This window comes from Leuciscus leuciscus, assembly GCF_965113295.1.
Source record: "Leuciscus leuciscus genome assembly, chromosome: 24".
NCBI lineage: Eukaryota > Metazoa > Chordata > Actinopteri > Cypriniformes > Leuciscidae > Leuciscus > Leuciscus leuciscus.
The window spans coordinates 31,064,625-31,077,584 of record NC_138723.1 but is presented as its reverse complement, the minus strand read 5'-3'; the positions used below and the strand labels follow the sequence as shown (position 1 = coordinate 31,077,584).

Genomic DNA, 12,960 nt, shown 5'->3' with positions numbered 1-12,960 from the left:
TTCAGATGCGTCTTGGTTTTTGTGTGTGTGTTTACATGAACAAGCAGCTTTACAGGAAATAAAAGGTGAAAATATGGTCAAGGGTCACTATAAATCTTGGATCTTTAAATGTGTTCATTTGTCACACCATGTAAAAAAAATACAATACATTTCTTTTTTCATATGGTTCATTGTTTGATTACAGTCCAGGTCGGGTGAACTCATTGGTGTGTTCACATGATAAGTAGGAGATTCTGTTGTAAAAAGTGTCTCTTAATTACAACTTGTAAACTATGAATTTTCTGAGAGCATGTGACCACTGCAGATTAATTTTGGTATTGACAGAATTATGTTTCCATGACAAAATCTCAAAATTATGATAATTGTGTCATGATGTGAAACTAGGGCTGGGACGATACACCCATCTCACGATTCGATATTGGAATTTTATTACCACTGTACCATCGGGAAAAGTTCAATCATACACTTATACAGACTGTACATGATGTATAAGATGAGTCATATTAACAAAATAGACATCAGTGTTCATATTTAAACTTTTATCCCAGTTCTTCTATGATCATTTGAACTATTGCATCACAGAAATAATGACACTATGAGGTTGAAAAGACTGTTTGTGAAGCGGTTTCATGACGACTCTCTCTCCGGGTCAGCGCCAACACAGATCTAAATGTTGAGATATGATTTTGTCAAAGTTTACTAGACAGACGAACTGAAAGATGGCGTGTGTGTTTGAATCGAGATCACAGTCTTATAAAGATGAATCGTGCAGCTCTACTGTCTTATCTCTCTCAGCAGCGCGAGGGCTTTCAGTGCGTTCAGTCTCACGTCTCCTCCACGTGTCCACTTGTGGTATTACACCACTAAACACTCATAGATAACCACACACTTCATCCTCTGTTGGAACGAGTGGCTAAACTTCTGTCAACCTCTACAAGCAAGGACTAAAATAAAGAAATTTAATTTGAATTAATATCGATTCTGGAATAAAAAATTTAATAATCGTGAATCTATTTTTTCTCCCAGCCCTAGTGTGAACGCAGCAAATGTTACTGGAGTTTAGATATTAGTTGTAACTGAAGTCCAAGTTGGGAAAAAGCGGATAAAGCCGATTCAGATTTTTTGAATGAATTTTAAGAATATTTGTGATGCACAGATAATACAATTCTGGCCGATAACTGATAATTCTTTATATTTGAAAGCCGATAACTGATTATATTGATCGATAAATCTAAATCCAAATTGAAATACTTTGAGAGCCTGATTACAAAAACTAAAGTCTCATCATTAAAAGCCGCGTCCCAAACACTCCAACATACAGTACAGTGGCCTAGTCTGAACCAGTTAAGATTCCTTACATTTTAATATTCATTTTACACTCCTATGGCCAACTTTCTTTATTAAAAAAAATAACACTTTAAGTGTGATATGATGTGATCATTTTGAATATTATCATTATCGGCCTGTTAAGAAAATTTGTCAGATATATTAAAACCAATAAATAATGAATTTCCTTCAGATGTGCAACTGTTCAACAATGGTTTTGAATTCCTTGAAATATGATTGAAATCACTTCAAAAGAGGAAAGTACAGTTCAGTGCAACATGTGCAGCGCAAGCCTGTCATATCGGCCACAGAGAATTATAATAAAAACATAAGTGTGTGTTTGGGACGTGGCTTTTAATGGTGAGACTTTTGTAATCAGGCTCTCAAAAATAATATCAAAATTTGAATTTAGATTTATCGGCCAAAAATTCAGTCATATTCATGTCGGTGCATCTCTAGTTAACGAAGTAACCATGAATGAATAATACATCTACAGCATTTATTAATCTTAGTTAATCTCAACATTTGATCTGTTAACATTAGAATGCATTGTGAACTAATATCAACACAAATGTTTTATTAACTCACATTCACAAAGGTTATTGCTCTGTTCATGCATTAACAAATGAGAGCTTTTTGTAATTTACCAACCAAAAAAATTAAAATAAATAAATAAAATACCTGAATAATGCCATTGGTTATGCCACACATAAACTAAACTAAACGCATGTGCCATGGATAAATATAATGGAATAGCCTCTGCACAGACAATAAGGAAATTATTTTAATCAAACCATATTGATGATGAAAATACGAGAACAATAAAAGTGATCGTTATTAATTAATAACATATCGGTATTAATAAACGATCGATACATTATTAATAATAACATATCTGTTTTAGAAAAAATATGAACGAATTTTTATTGCAGTAATAGTAAACATCTTGATGACATCATTGTTGTTTGAGCGTTTTATATCAACATATTCAAGTGTGTAAACGTGTGTGTGTTTTAGGGCTGGGAGAAAACATAGATTCACCTAGCTATAGCTATCGCAATGTGTTTTTAAACTATTCTAAAATCGATTTTTTTTTAAACCAGAATCGATATTAATTCAAATTAAATTGCTTTATTTTTGTCCTTGCTTGTAGAGGTTGACAGAAGTTTAGCCACTCGTTCCAACAGAGAATGAAGTGTGTGGTTATCTATGAGTGTTGAGTGGTGTAATACCACAAGTGGACACGTGGAGGAGACGTGAGAGAGAGAGATAAGACAGTAGAGCTGCACGATTCATCTTTATAAGACTGTGATCTCGATTCAAACACACACGTGATCTTTCAGTTCGTCTGTCTATTAAACTTGAACAAAATCATATCGCAACATTCAGATCTGTGTTGGCGCTGACCCGGAGAGAGAGTCGTCATGAAACCGCTTCACAAACAGTCTTTTCAACCTCATTATTTCTCTGATGCAATAGTTCAAATTATCATAGAAGAGTACTGGGATAAAAGTTCAAATATGTCTACGACAGCGACAGCTTTTGATAGAAACGTGGCGCTTAAAATAACGCATTTATCGATGACATTATTTCACCACTAGGTGGCGACAAGTGACCGTTAAAAAAATGTATTTGTTATTGAATCATTTATTGAAGAGTATGTAGTATTACATGTATGAGGCTCCCTACCGTATAACTGTGAAAACACAGAAAAATGTGCCTTTGGCAGGGAAGAGTTCTCTAATAAAAGATAACAAAAGACAAAAACATGTTTCGCTCACTGCTCTTGACTGAATAACTGAAATAAGGGTTAATCTATATTTATACAGTGATATTTTTACATTTAATTACCATTTCTGTGCCTGAAAATCTAGTTTAGACCTACATGAGAAACCTGAAACAAATTTGTATTATATTACTGACATTCTTTAAAAAATATAAACGATGTATGTGAGTTAGGCTGGTCGTTTTGGGGGACATACCCTTATTTACTAAGGTTACATGGATCAATAATAATAATAATAATAACTAGGCCTATTTAATTTCATTTATAACTTTTTTGTGGTCGGTCCAGTGAAAATATTGGCAGGGCAAGGAAAAATTAATAGAAAGAAATTTTTAGTGTTGAAGTTACGGCAGTTACACAGACATTAATAATCAAATTAAAGTCTATATTTGTATAAATAAAATATAACTGATATAATTAATACACTTTATCTTTGTTAAAGCTACAAACGTGAGTTTCTCCGTTGTTGTTTGATTAACATTGGTAACAAACAGCTGCTGGTACATTAGGCTTCTGTCCCTTTAAGATCCAATATAATGATATGCACCGTTTTCTTTCTCAACGGTTCACAAGACTGTGTTTATGAGGATACTCGACGAGACGGGCATTTTGACTTCATTTTACATGAACGTGTCGGTTTAAGCACAAAAGGAAGAGAAAAAGAACTGAATGCGCTTGATATTTAAACTGACAGGACTGAGAGAAAACATGCAAATGATTTGATGCTACATTAGCATGCTAGTCACTGAGACACGAGGTACAACGATATATATAACCAATATAAACCCATCCAACGCATTGTACATTTGTTGATACCATCCACAAACGTTTACATTTGAAGAACTCATATTAAACACACTTTTATCCCTATTTTAGACACAATAAACAGTTGAGGGGAGAAGCGCGCGCTTACCTGCAGCAGTGTCGGCCATTTTCTGATGAACTACGGTGCGCGATCATGGACAAAATAACGTCTGCAATACACTGTCCACTAGGGGGCACTAAAACTCCATTTGATTTAGTGTAACCTCTAATTTCCTGTAAATTACCACCATGAATATCATTAGAATTAACATTATTTTTAACTCTTGAAATCCAAGTCGGGTGAATTGATCAGTGGTGTTATTATGTGTCATGTACAAATCTACATTGTTACTAGAGTTTAAGAAATAGTTATAATTCAAGCAAAATTTTTTGCTTCATATAAGAAAAAAACTTGAAATCAGATTTGAATTCACTTTATTAAAGGAGGGGAATGTTAAACACGTACATTTATTTTTCACTCCATTTACACAGAACTATCAAATATTAAACTTTTACATGTGTGTTAAATAAGGCACAAGTCAACATAAAAACAAAACATCCTGTACAAATGTTCACGTGATGAAAGAAAACATTTTTTCTCCGTAACTCATGACATTCAATATTTACATTCATATTTTACAAGGACGTAATTGAGTGATGAAACGATTGGACGGTAAAACCTGGTGCTGGACGTTTGTCTTCTGGAGAATATGATGAGAGAGTTTCATGTTCAATGTCGGACGCTGTTCAGGGTGAACGTTTGAAAATGCATTTTTACGGAATAATTAGGTTTGTTTTGTCGTCATAAAAAAGCCTTCATGAATATTTAAAGACTGAGTTACAGATGTAGTGTGTTTGTGGCTGATTGTGTTGGATGGTCAGTGAGTTTATCTGAAGGATTGTCCACTCGTCTCCGGGAGCTTTCACAGAAAGCAGGATAAATCCCCTTATCCAGCGTCTCCTCAGACTCTCAATGTCACAGTTTAATGTCCTGAGACTCGGACATCTTGGCGAGCGTCTTCTTCACGCGCAGGGCGGTCAGACGGGACGCCGGATTGTGAGCCCAACACTCGGTCATCAGTTTACCCATCAGCCTCAGACACTGGACACACACACACACACACACACACACACACACGGCAAGATTAGTGATACAGTGCTTTATACAACAGAATTTGTTTTGAAATGATTGAGGTAGACAATAAGTGTACTTTCAAACTAAAATAGTCATTATGAAGGCCTGTGTTTGTATTTTAGAGTTTCGTAGTTGGAAACTGTTGCTGATTGATTCCAGCAATTTTGCAGGAAAGTTAACCATTAAATGTAAATTGATTTTTTCATTTGATTGGAATATTGATATTTATTATAAACGATTTATCGGTGCACATCATTATTGTGTTAAATTCATGTTCCTGGTTATCTTGAATCAGAATATCTTCCTCTTGCAGGATCTCTTCTCTTCTCTGATGATGTGGGCGGGGCAACCTGTCACTCACATGAGATCAGCCAATAGCAAACCACAACCATCCAAGCCCCACCCTACATTGTAATCAAACCTTCAAGTAGTCAATTAAAAGTTGACTAAACCAACAAAACAAAACAAAAAGGAAAGGTTGAGTAAATATAATAAAAATCAAAAAGGACATTTGACACAAATGAAAAATTGCTGGAAAAACACTAATTTGGAATAGGCTTAGAAAGGAGTTTAATGCATTTGTAAGCCTACTAAGGTAAGATCAGTTAATTGGTGCTCGTTAAAGAGCAATCTAGTTGACATTTGTGCGTCATAATCTTGAATCAAAATACTGAAGCGGCAGTCATTGCTGGAGTGGAAGCGGCAGCCCTCGGATGAAGTCGGGATTAGTCCAGTTCAGGATAAGTCCGAATCGGGATTAGTCCAAATCAGGAGACGTCCAAATTGGGAGAAGTCCAAGTTGAGTGAAGTCCAAGTTGGGAGAAGTCCAAATTGGGAGAAGTCCAAGTTGAGTGAAGTCCAAGTCAGAATAAGACCAAGTCGGGTTAAGTCCAAGTCAGAATAAGACCAAGTCGGGTTAAGTCCAAGTCAGAATAAGACCAAGTCGGGTTAAGTCCGAGTCAGAATAAGACCAAGTCGGGTTAAGTCCAAGTCAAATTATATCCAAGTCAAGTAAAGTCGGGTTAAATCCAAGTCGGGTTAAGTCCAAGTCAGAATAAGACCAAGTCGGGTTAAGTCCGAGTCAGAATAAGACCAAGTCGGGTTAAGTCCGAGTCAGAATAAGACCAAGTCGGGTTAAGTCCAAGTCAGAATAAGACCAAGTCGGGTTAAGTCCAAGTCAGAATAAGACCAAGTCGGGTTAAGTCCGAGTCAGAATAAGACCAAGTCGGGATAAGTCCGAGTCAGAATAAGACCAAGTCGGGTTAAGTCCGAGTCAGAATAAGACCAAGTCGGGTTAAGTCCAAGTCAGAATAAGACCAAGTCGGGTTAAGTCCGAGTCAGAATAAGACCAAGTCGGGTTAAGTCCGAGTCAGAATAAGTCCAAGTCGGGTTAAGTCCAAGTCGAATTATATCCAAGTCAAGTAAAGTCGGGTTAAATCCAAGTCGGGTTAAGTCCAAGTCAGAATAAGACCAAGTCGGGTTAAGTCCAAGTCAGAATAAGACCAAGTCGGGTTAAGTCCGAGTCAGAATAAGTCCAAGTCGGGTTAAGTCCAAGTCAGAATAAGACCAAGTCGGATTAAGTCCAAGTCAGAATAAGACCAAGTCGGGTTAAGTCCGAGTCAGAATAAGTCCAAGTCGGGTTAAGTCCAAGTCAGAATAAGACCAAGTCGGGTTAAGTCCAAGTCAGAATAAGACCAAGTCGGGTTAAGTCCAAGTCAAATTATATCCAAGTCAAGTAAAGTCGGGTTAAATCCAAGTCGGGAGAAGTCCAAGTCGGGAGAAGTCCAAGTCGAATTATATCCAAGTCGAATTATATCCAAGTCAAGTAAACTCTGGTTAAATCCAAGTCGGATAAAGTCCAAGTCGGGTAAGGCATGTAGGAGATTAAGTGTGATGGGTTTATCAGCAAAGTTTTGATCATGCTGTGAATTTAGAGGGTTAAGAAGGGAAACTTTGTACCTCATCGCTGCTCCAGCGGTTTGCAAACGAGGGTCTCTGTCTCTTGATACACACCACCTCCCTCATGTCCTCGTAGGACGGGTCTGTCGGCACCAGATCATGATACGGCAGCTGATATTCCTCCACAATCCCTGCAGGACAACATCAACCACGAGGATGAGGATTAAAAACATGTTGGAATAGCAACATTTGAGATGAAATCAACATGAATGTTCCTACTGAGCACCTACTGTGTCATGAATGAGTCTTACAGATACATTAATCAAAGGAAACAAATATCCTGTTCATGATAAAAACATCATAACTTGCTCCACCTCTAAAATGACGGTCCATTTCTGCTGACCAATCACAGCGCAGCTTAACTCGGTTGCGATTTCAAAATCGCGAAAAGCCAAATCGGTTTAAGTGCAATATCATGTAAAATACGATTAATCGTGCAGTCGTACTGCTGAATATTAGATTTCTCAATGCGTTGAGTGTGTGTGTGTGTGTGTGTGTGTGTGTGTGTGTGTGTGTGTGCTGAACTCACCCCCGGACACACATCTCCTGGCCATCTCCCACAGGATCAGGCCGAAGCTGTACATGTCGGCCATGATGTAGGACTGGAAATGGCATCGGTTCAAGCTCTCGTCCAGGACCTCAGGAGGCATGTAGCGTTTGGTGCCGACCCGTGTGTTGGGCGGGATGTCCACTTCATTAGTGTCACTGAGAACACATCAACACCAGCCAGTTAAACGTCTGACATCATCAGTCTGACGGCTCCTGCACAATACAACTGTGTTTGATATGCAACATATTTTACTGTGGCTACATCAGTGTTGACAACCATGAGATTACAATTTGTTTTTGTTTATTTTGCCATATGTAATTAATAATAAAAAAAATTATATATATATATACTTTTTTCCAATAATAAACAATAATAAATTATTAATAATAAATAATATAAATAATTCTGTAAATTCTTCTTTTCTGTAAACAATTCTGTGATAATAATTTTTTTTAAGTTATGGTTGATAACTGATATGATACTTCCAAATTTACACATAAATAAAAAATGTTTTCTAAAAAAACATGTAGAGAGAGTATACATACTATATAAAATATATATTTAAATATATATATAAATATATACAGTCGAGCCCAGAATTAATCATACCCCTGGTAAATATGATAAAAAATGGCTGTAAAAAATAAATCTGCATCGTTTATCCTTTTGATCTTTCATTCAAAAAATTGGCAAAAATCTAACCTTTCATTGAAGTAAAAGAATTGAAAATGGGGGGAAATCACATTATAAAATAAATGTTTTTCTCCAAAACACGTTGGCCACAATTATTCATACCCCTAGAATTTTTTATGAATAAAATATCTCTGAAGTATATTCCCATTAATATTTACCTTTTTCAGCACACCAGGGTGACTAGGAACATGAAATTGTCCAGCTATGACTTCGTGTTTCACAGGAGTTTAAATATGAGGAAACACAAAGGCCAAATTCCCTTAATCATCCATCACAATGAGTAAAACTAAAGAATATAGTTCTGATGCGTAGCAAAAGATTGTTGAGCATCACAAACTAGAAAGTGGCTGTAAGACAATAGCTAAAGAATTGAAAATTCCCATTTTGACCATCAGGGCAATAATTAAGAAGTTATAACCAACTAAAGATGTTATGAATCTGCCAGGAAAAGGACGTGTGTCTATACTGTCTTAATGCACGGCGAGTATGAAAGTTTGAGTGGCCAAAGACTCTCCAAGGATCACAGATGGAGAATTGCAGAGATTACTCAAGAAAAATGCTCCTCGCTCCTCCAAGAACAAACTCCAGCATATTCAGTGGTCAGACACGACTGGATCTTCAGACGGCACAGGGTTCTGTGGTCAGATCAAACTAAAAAAAGAGCTTTTTGGCAGCAAACACACTAGATGGGTTTGGTGAACACAAGGATAAAAAGTACCCCATGTGTACAATTTAATATACTGTTGGATCTTTAATGTTGTGGGCATATTTTTCTGCTGGAGGTCCTGGACTTCTTGTTCAGATACATGGCATTGTGGATTCTATCAAATATCAACAGATAAAAAATCAAAACCTGATGCCTTCTGCTAGAAATCTTATAATGGGCCGTGGTTGGATCTTCCATCAGGACAACGATCCAAAACAAACATCAAAATCAAAACAAAAATTTGTTGTGGAGCACAAAATGAAGCTTCTGCCATGACCGTCTCAGTCCCCTGACCTGATGAGTGGGCTGAACTGAAGAGGAGAAGCACCAACATGGATCTGGGAATCTGAAGGATCTGGAGAGATTCTGTGTGGAGGAATGGTCTCTGATCTCTTGTCAGGTGTTCTCCAAACTCATCAGGCATTATAGGAGAAGACTCAGAGCTGTTATCTTGGCAAAAGGAGATTGCAAAAAGGTATTTAATAAAAGGGTATCAATAATTGTGGCCAACGTGTTTTGGAGAAAAACATTTATTTTATAATGTGATTTCCCCCCACTCTCAATTCTTTTACTTCAATGAAAGGTTAGAATTTTGCCAATTTTTTGAATGAAAGATCAAAAGGATAAACGATGCAGATTTATTTTTTACAGCCATCTTTTATCATATTTACCAGGGGTATGATTAATTCTGGGCTCGACTGTATATATACACATACATACAGTACAGGCCAAAAGTTTGGACACATTACTATTTTTAATGTTTTTGAAAGAAGTTTCTTCTGCTCATCAAGCCTGCATTTATTTGATCAAAAATACACACAAAAAATGTAATATTGTGATATATTATTACAATGTAAAATAATTGCTTTTCAATTTATTCTACTTTAAATGATCATTTATTTCTGTGATCAAAGCTGAATTTTCAGCATCATTCCTCCAGTCTATCACATGATCCTTTAGAAATCATTCTAATATTCTGATTTATTATGAGTGTTGGACACAGTTCTGCTGTCTATTATATTTGATGAATAAAAGGTTAAAAAGAACTGCATTTATTCAAAATAAAAAAATATTTTCTAATAATATAAATCTTCTTTACTATCACTTTTTATCAATTTAACACATCCTTGCTGAATAAAAGTATTGATTTATTTAAAAAAAATATATATATATATACTGACCCCAAATTACTGACCAGTCGTGGATATTGTTGTTACAAAAGATTTCTATTTTTAAAACATTTGCTTCTTTTTTTTTTCTTTCTTTTTTTTACTTTTTATTCATCAAAGTATCCTAAAAAAAGTATCACAGGTTCTGAAAAAATATTAAGCAGCAGAACTGTGTCCAACACTCATAATAAATCAGAATATTAGAATGATTTCTAAAGGATCATGTGATAGACTGGAGTAATGATCCTGAAAATTCAGCTTTGATCACAGATATAAATGATAATTTAAAGTAGAATAAATTGAAAACCAATTCTTTTAAATTGTAATAATATATCACAATATTACATTTTTTTGTCTGTATTTTTGATCAAATAAATGCAGGCTTGATGAGCAGAAGAAACTTCTTTCAAAAACATTAAAAATAGTAATGTGTCCAAACTTTTGGCCTGTACTGTATATATATATATATATATATATATATATATATATATATATATAAGAAAACAATTCTTTAACCATTTTTTAATGTAAATGTTCCACTGATAAGTGATCTGATGGGTGATATAAAAGACAGATGTATAGTGTGCGTCACCTGATGAATTTGACGGCGAGCCCCAGGTCAGCGATGCAGCACGTGCCGTTCTTCTTCACCAGGATGTTTTTGCTCTTCAGGTCTCGGTGAGCGATGGCCGGTTTGCCCTGCGTGCCGAAGATCTCGGTGTGAAGGTGGCAGAGGCCCGAGACTGCCGAGTACGCCAAGCGCAGAAGAGCTTTGGTGTCCAGCGTGGTGGATTTGAGGTAGTCGTACAGCGAGCCGTTCTCGTGATAGTCTGTGATCAGATACAGCTGCGTCCACGAGCCTGTGCCTTTAATATCCGCCGCGATGAATCCTGACGGGAATTTGGGTAAATATTGCATTTAATTTCCATTAACGGTTATTTTATTCCATGCAACAAAAGTGGATTTTCTGTATATTTGTTATGAATGCTAAAAATTCTAATAAATCGGTACAATAGAACAAGATTGTTGAGAACAACAACACGAAATAATTTATTAAACAGTGTGATATCACACACACACACACACACACACATATATATATACACACTGTTATACCTGGGACCCAGGAATAGACTGTTGTCCACTGTAGTGGACATTATATTTTAGTGAATTTCTCTGACATCATACATGTCACATGTCACATGACCTGGGTGTCCTGTAAAGAGCACAATCATTCAGGGCTTTTCAGAGACACCAAATGTTTGGAGGTTTCACCATGAAAACAACTTCTCCTTGGTCTTTAATAGACCCTTTAATCCCGACCCCTCTCCTTTTTTCATTAAATGTTGCTCCAAGAACACAATAATGTGCAAATTAGATACAGTGTATAGATACATTGCATTGAATGGGAATATTAATTTATGGCCATTTTACCCACATATTGCATAAAGTAAAATGGTGTATCAATTCATTCCATTATATCTTTCATAACGTAGTTGAGAATCATCTTTATACAAATTTTGGTTAAAAAAAAAAAATCCTGAAACCCTAAAATGTATTGGTGACCGGAAAAAAATCCCATTGTTTTTGCCTATACATATAATTTCTTGTCATTTTATTTTTTTACCATTTTTTGTTTATGCTTTAAACAATGTGATGACATGAGAAAAAAAAAGTAAATTCCAAAAACATTTTTTTCTGGGTCTCAGGAGGAATAAATAAATAGATTTTTATTTTTATTTTTTTATAATAATATTTCACAATATTACTTTTTTTTAAATTATGAAATAAATGCAGCCTTGTTGAGCAGAAGAGACTTATTTAAAAAATATAAAAAAAATCATACAGATCCCAAACTTTTGACCGGTAGTGTATATCATATATGTGTGTGTGTGTGTGTGTGTGTGTGTGTGTGTGTGTGTGTGTGTGTGTGTGTGTGTGTGTGATGTGATGTGTCGTACCCAGTATGTTCTCGTGTCTCATCAGGACGGTCTGGTAGATCTCGGTCTCCCTGAACCAGCTGGCCTCTTCTGTGGTGAAGAAGACCTTGACAGCGACTCGTTCGCCCCCTCCACCGGCCCATCCACACCTCTCCGTACCGGCCTTCCCGATCTGCTTCACCATCTGGATCTGCTTGGCGATGGTTCGCTGCACCTGTGACCAGATCACGGAGAGAAACACGTTAACAGAAGACCAAAAGACATGGGGTCCTGTTTTAACAATCTGAGCTCATGGCCTAAAGAACAAGTGCACTTAGGGCGTCCGAATCCACTTTTGCTAGTTTAACGACGGGGAAAATGGTCGGTGCTCCGGCGCATGGTCTAAAAGGGTCGTCTCTATTCTCTTAATGAGTAATGAGTGTGTTTTGGGCGTAACGTCAAATAAACCAATCAGAGTCTCATCTCCCATTCCCTTTAAAAGCCAGTTGGGCTCGCGCCATGACGGATTCGCTATTTACATGGAGGAATTAGCAAGAGGAAAGACTGAACACTTGTCTAGTGAGGAAACAGATCTGCTCGCGCGTGAGATTAAAGCTCTGTGTGTGTGTGTGTGTGTGTGTGTGTGTGTGTGTGTGTGTGTGTGTGTGTGTGTGTGTGTGTGTGTGTGTGTGTAATAAGCAGAGTGTGTGTGCGTTGTGGACCCCCCTATAGGCACACATTACTGATGCGCTCTTTAAATAACAAAACATCAAAAAACACTGCGCCATTGACTTTAGAGCAGGTCTCAGTTGGTCTCAGTCTATTTCAGTTCCTCAAAATAGCAACGCTCCCAATGCTCCTGAACACACACTCGTTCTCAGACCAGCACACCCATGGGCGCACAAATGAGCTG

The 12,960-nt window shown here is 36.6% G+C and overlaps 1 protein-coding gene across 1 annotated transcript in view; it reads right to left on the bottom strand.

Moving 5' to 3' along the window:
- Positions 1–4,334: 4,334 nt before the first annotated feature.
- The window catches only part of bmpr1bb (bone morphogenetic protein receptor, type IBb), a 113,971-nt gene continuing 105,345 nt past the window's right edge, over positions 4,335–12,960 (bottom strand). Inside the window, 7 exon segments of the mRNA XM_082158670.1 lie at positions 4,335–5,018; positions 7,011–7,141; positions 7,540–7,715; positions 10,721–11,018; positions 12,090–12,195; positions 12,197–12,234; positions 12,237–12,282. Coding sequence (XP_082014796.1) covers positions 4,893–5,018; positions 7,011–7,141; positions 7,540–7,715; positions 10,721–11,018; positions 12,090–12,195; positions 12,197–12,234; positions 12,237–12,282 — 921 coding nt within the window. The 3' untranslated portion in view covers positions 4,335–4,892.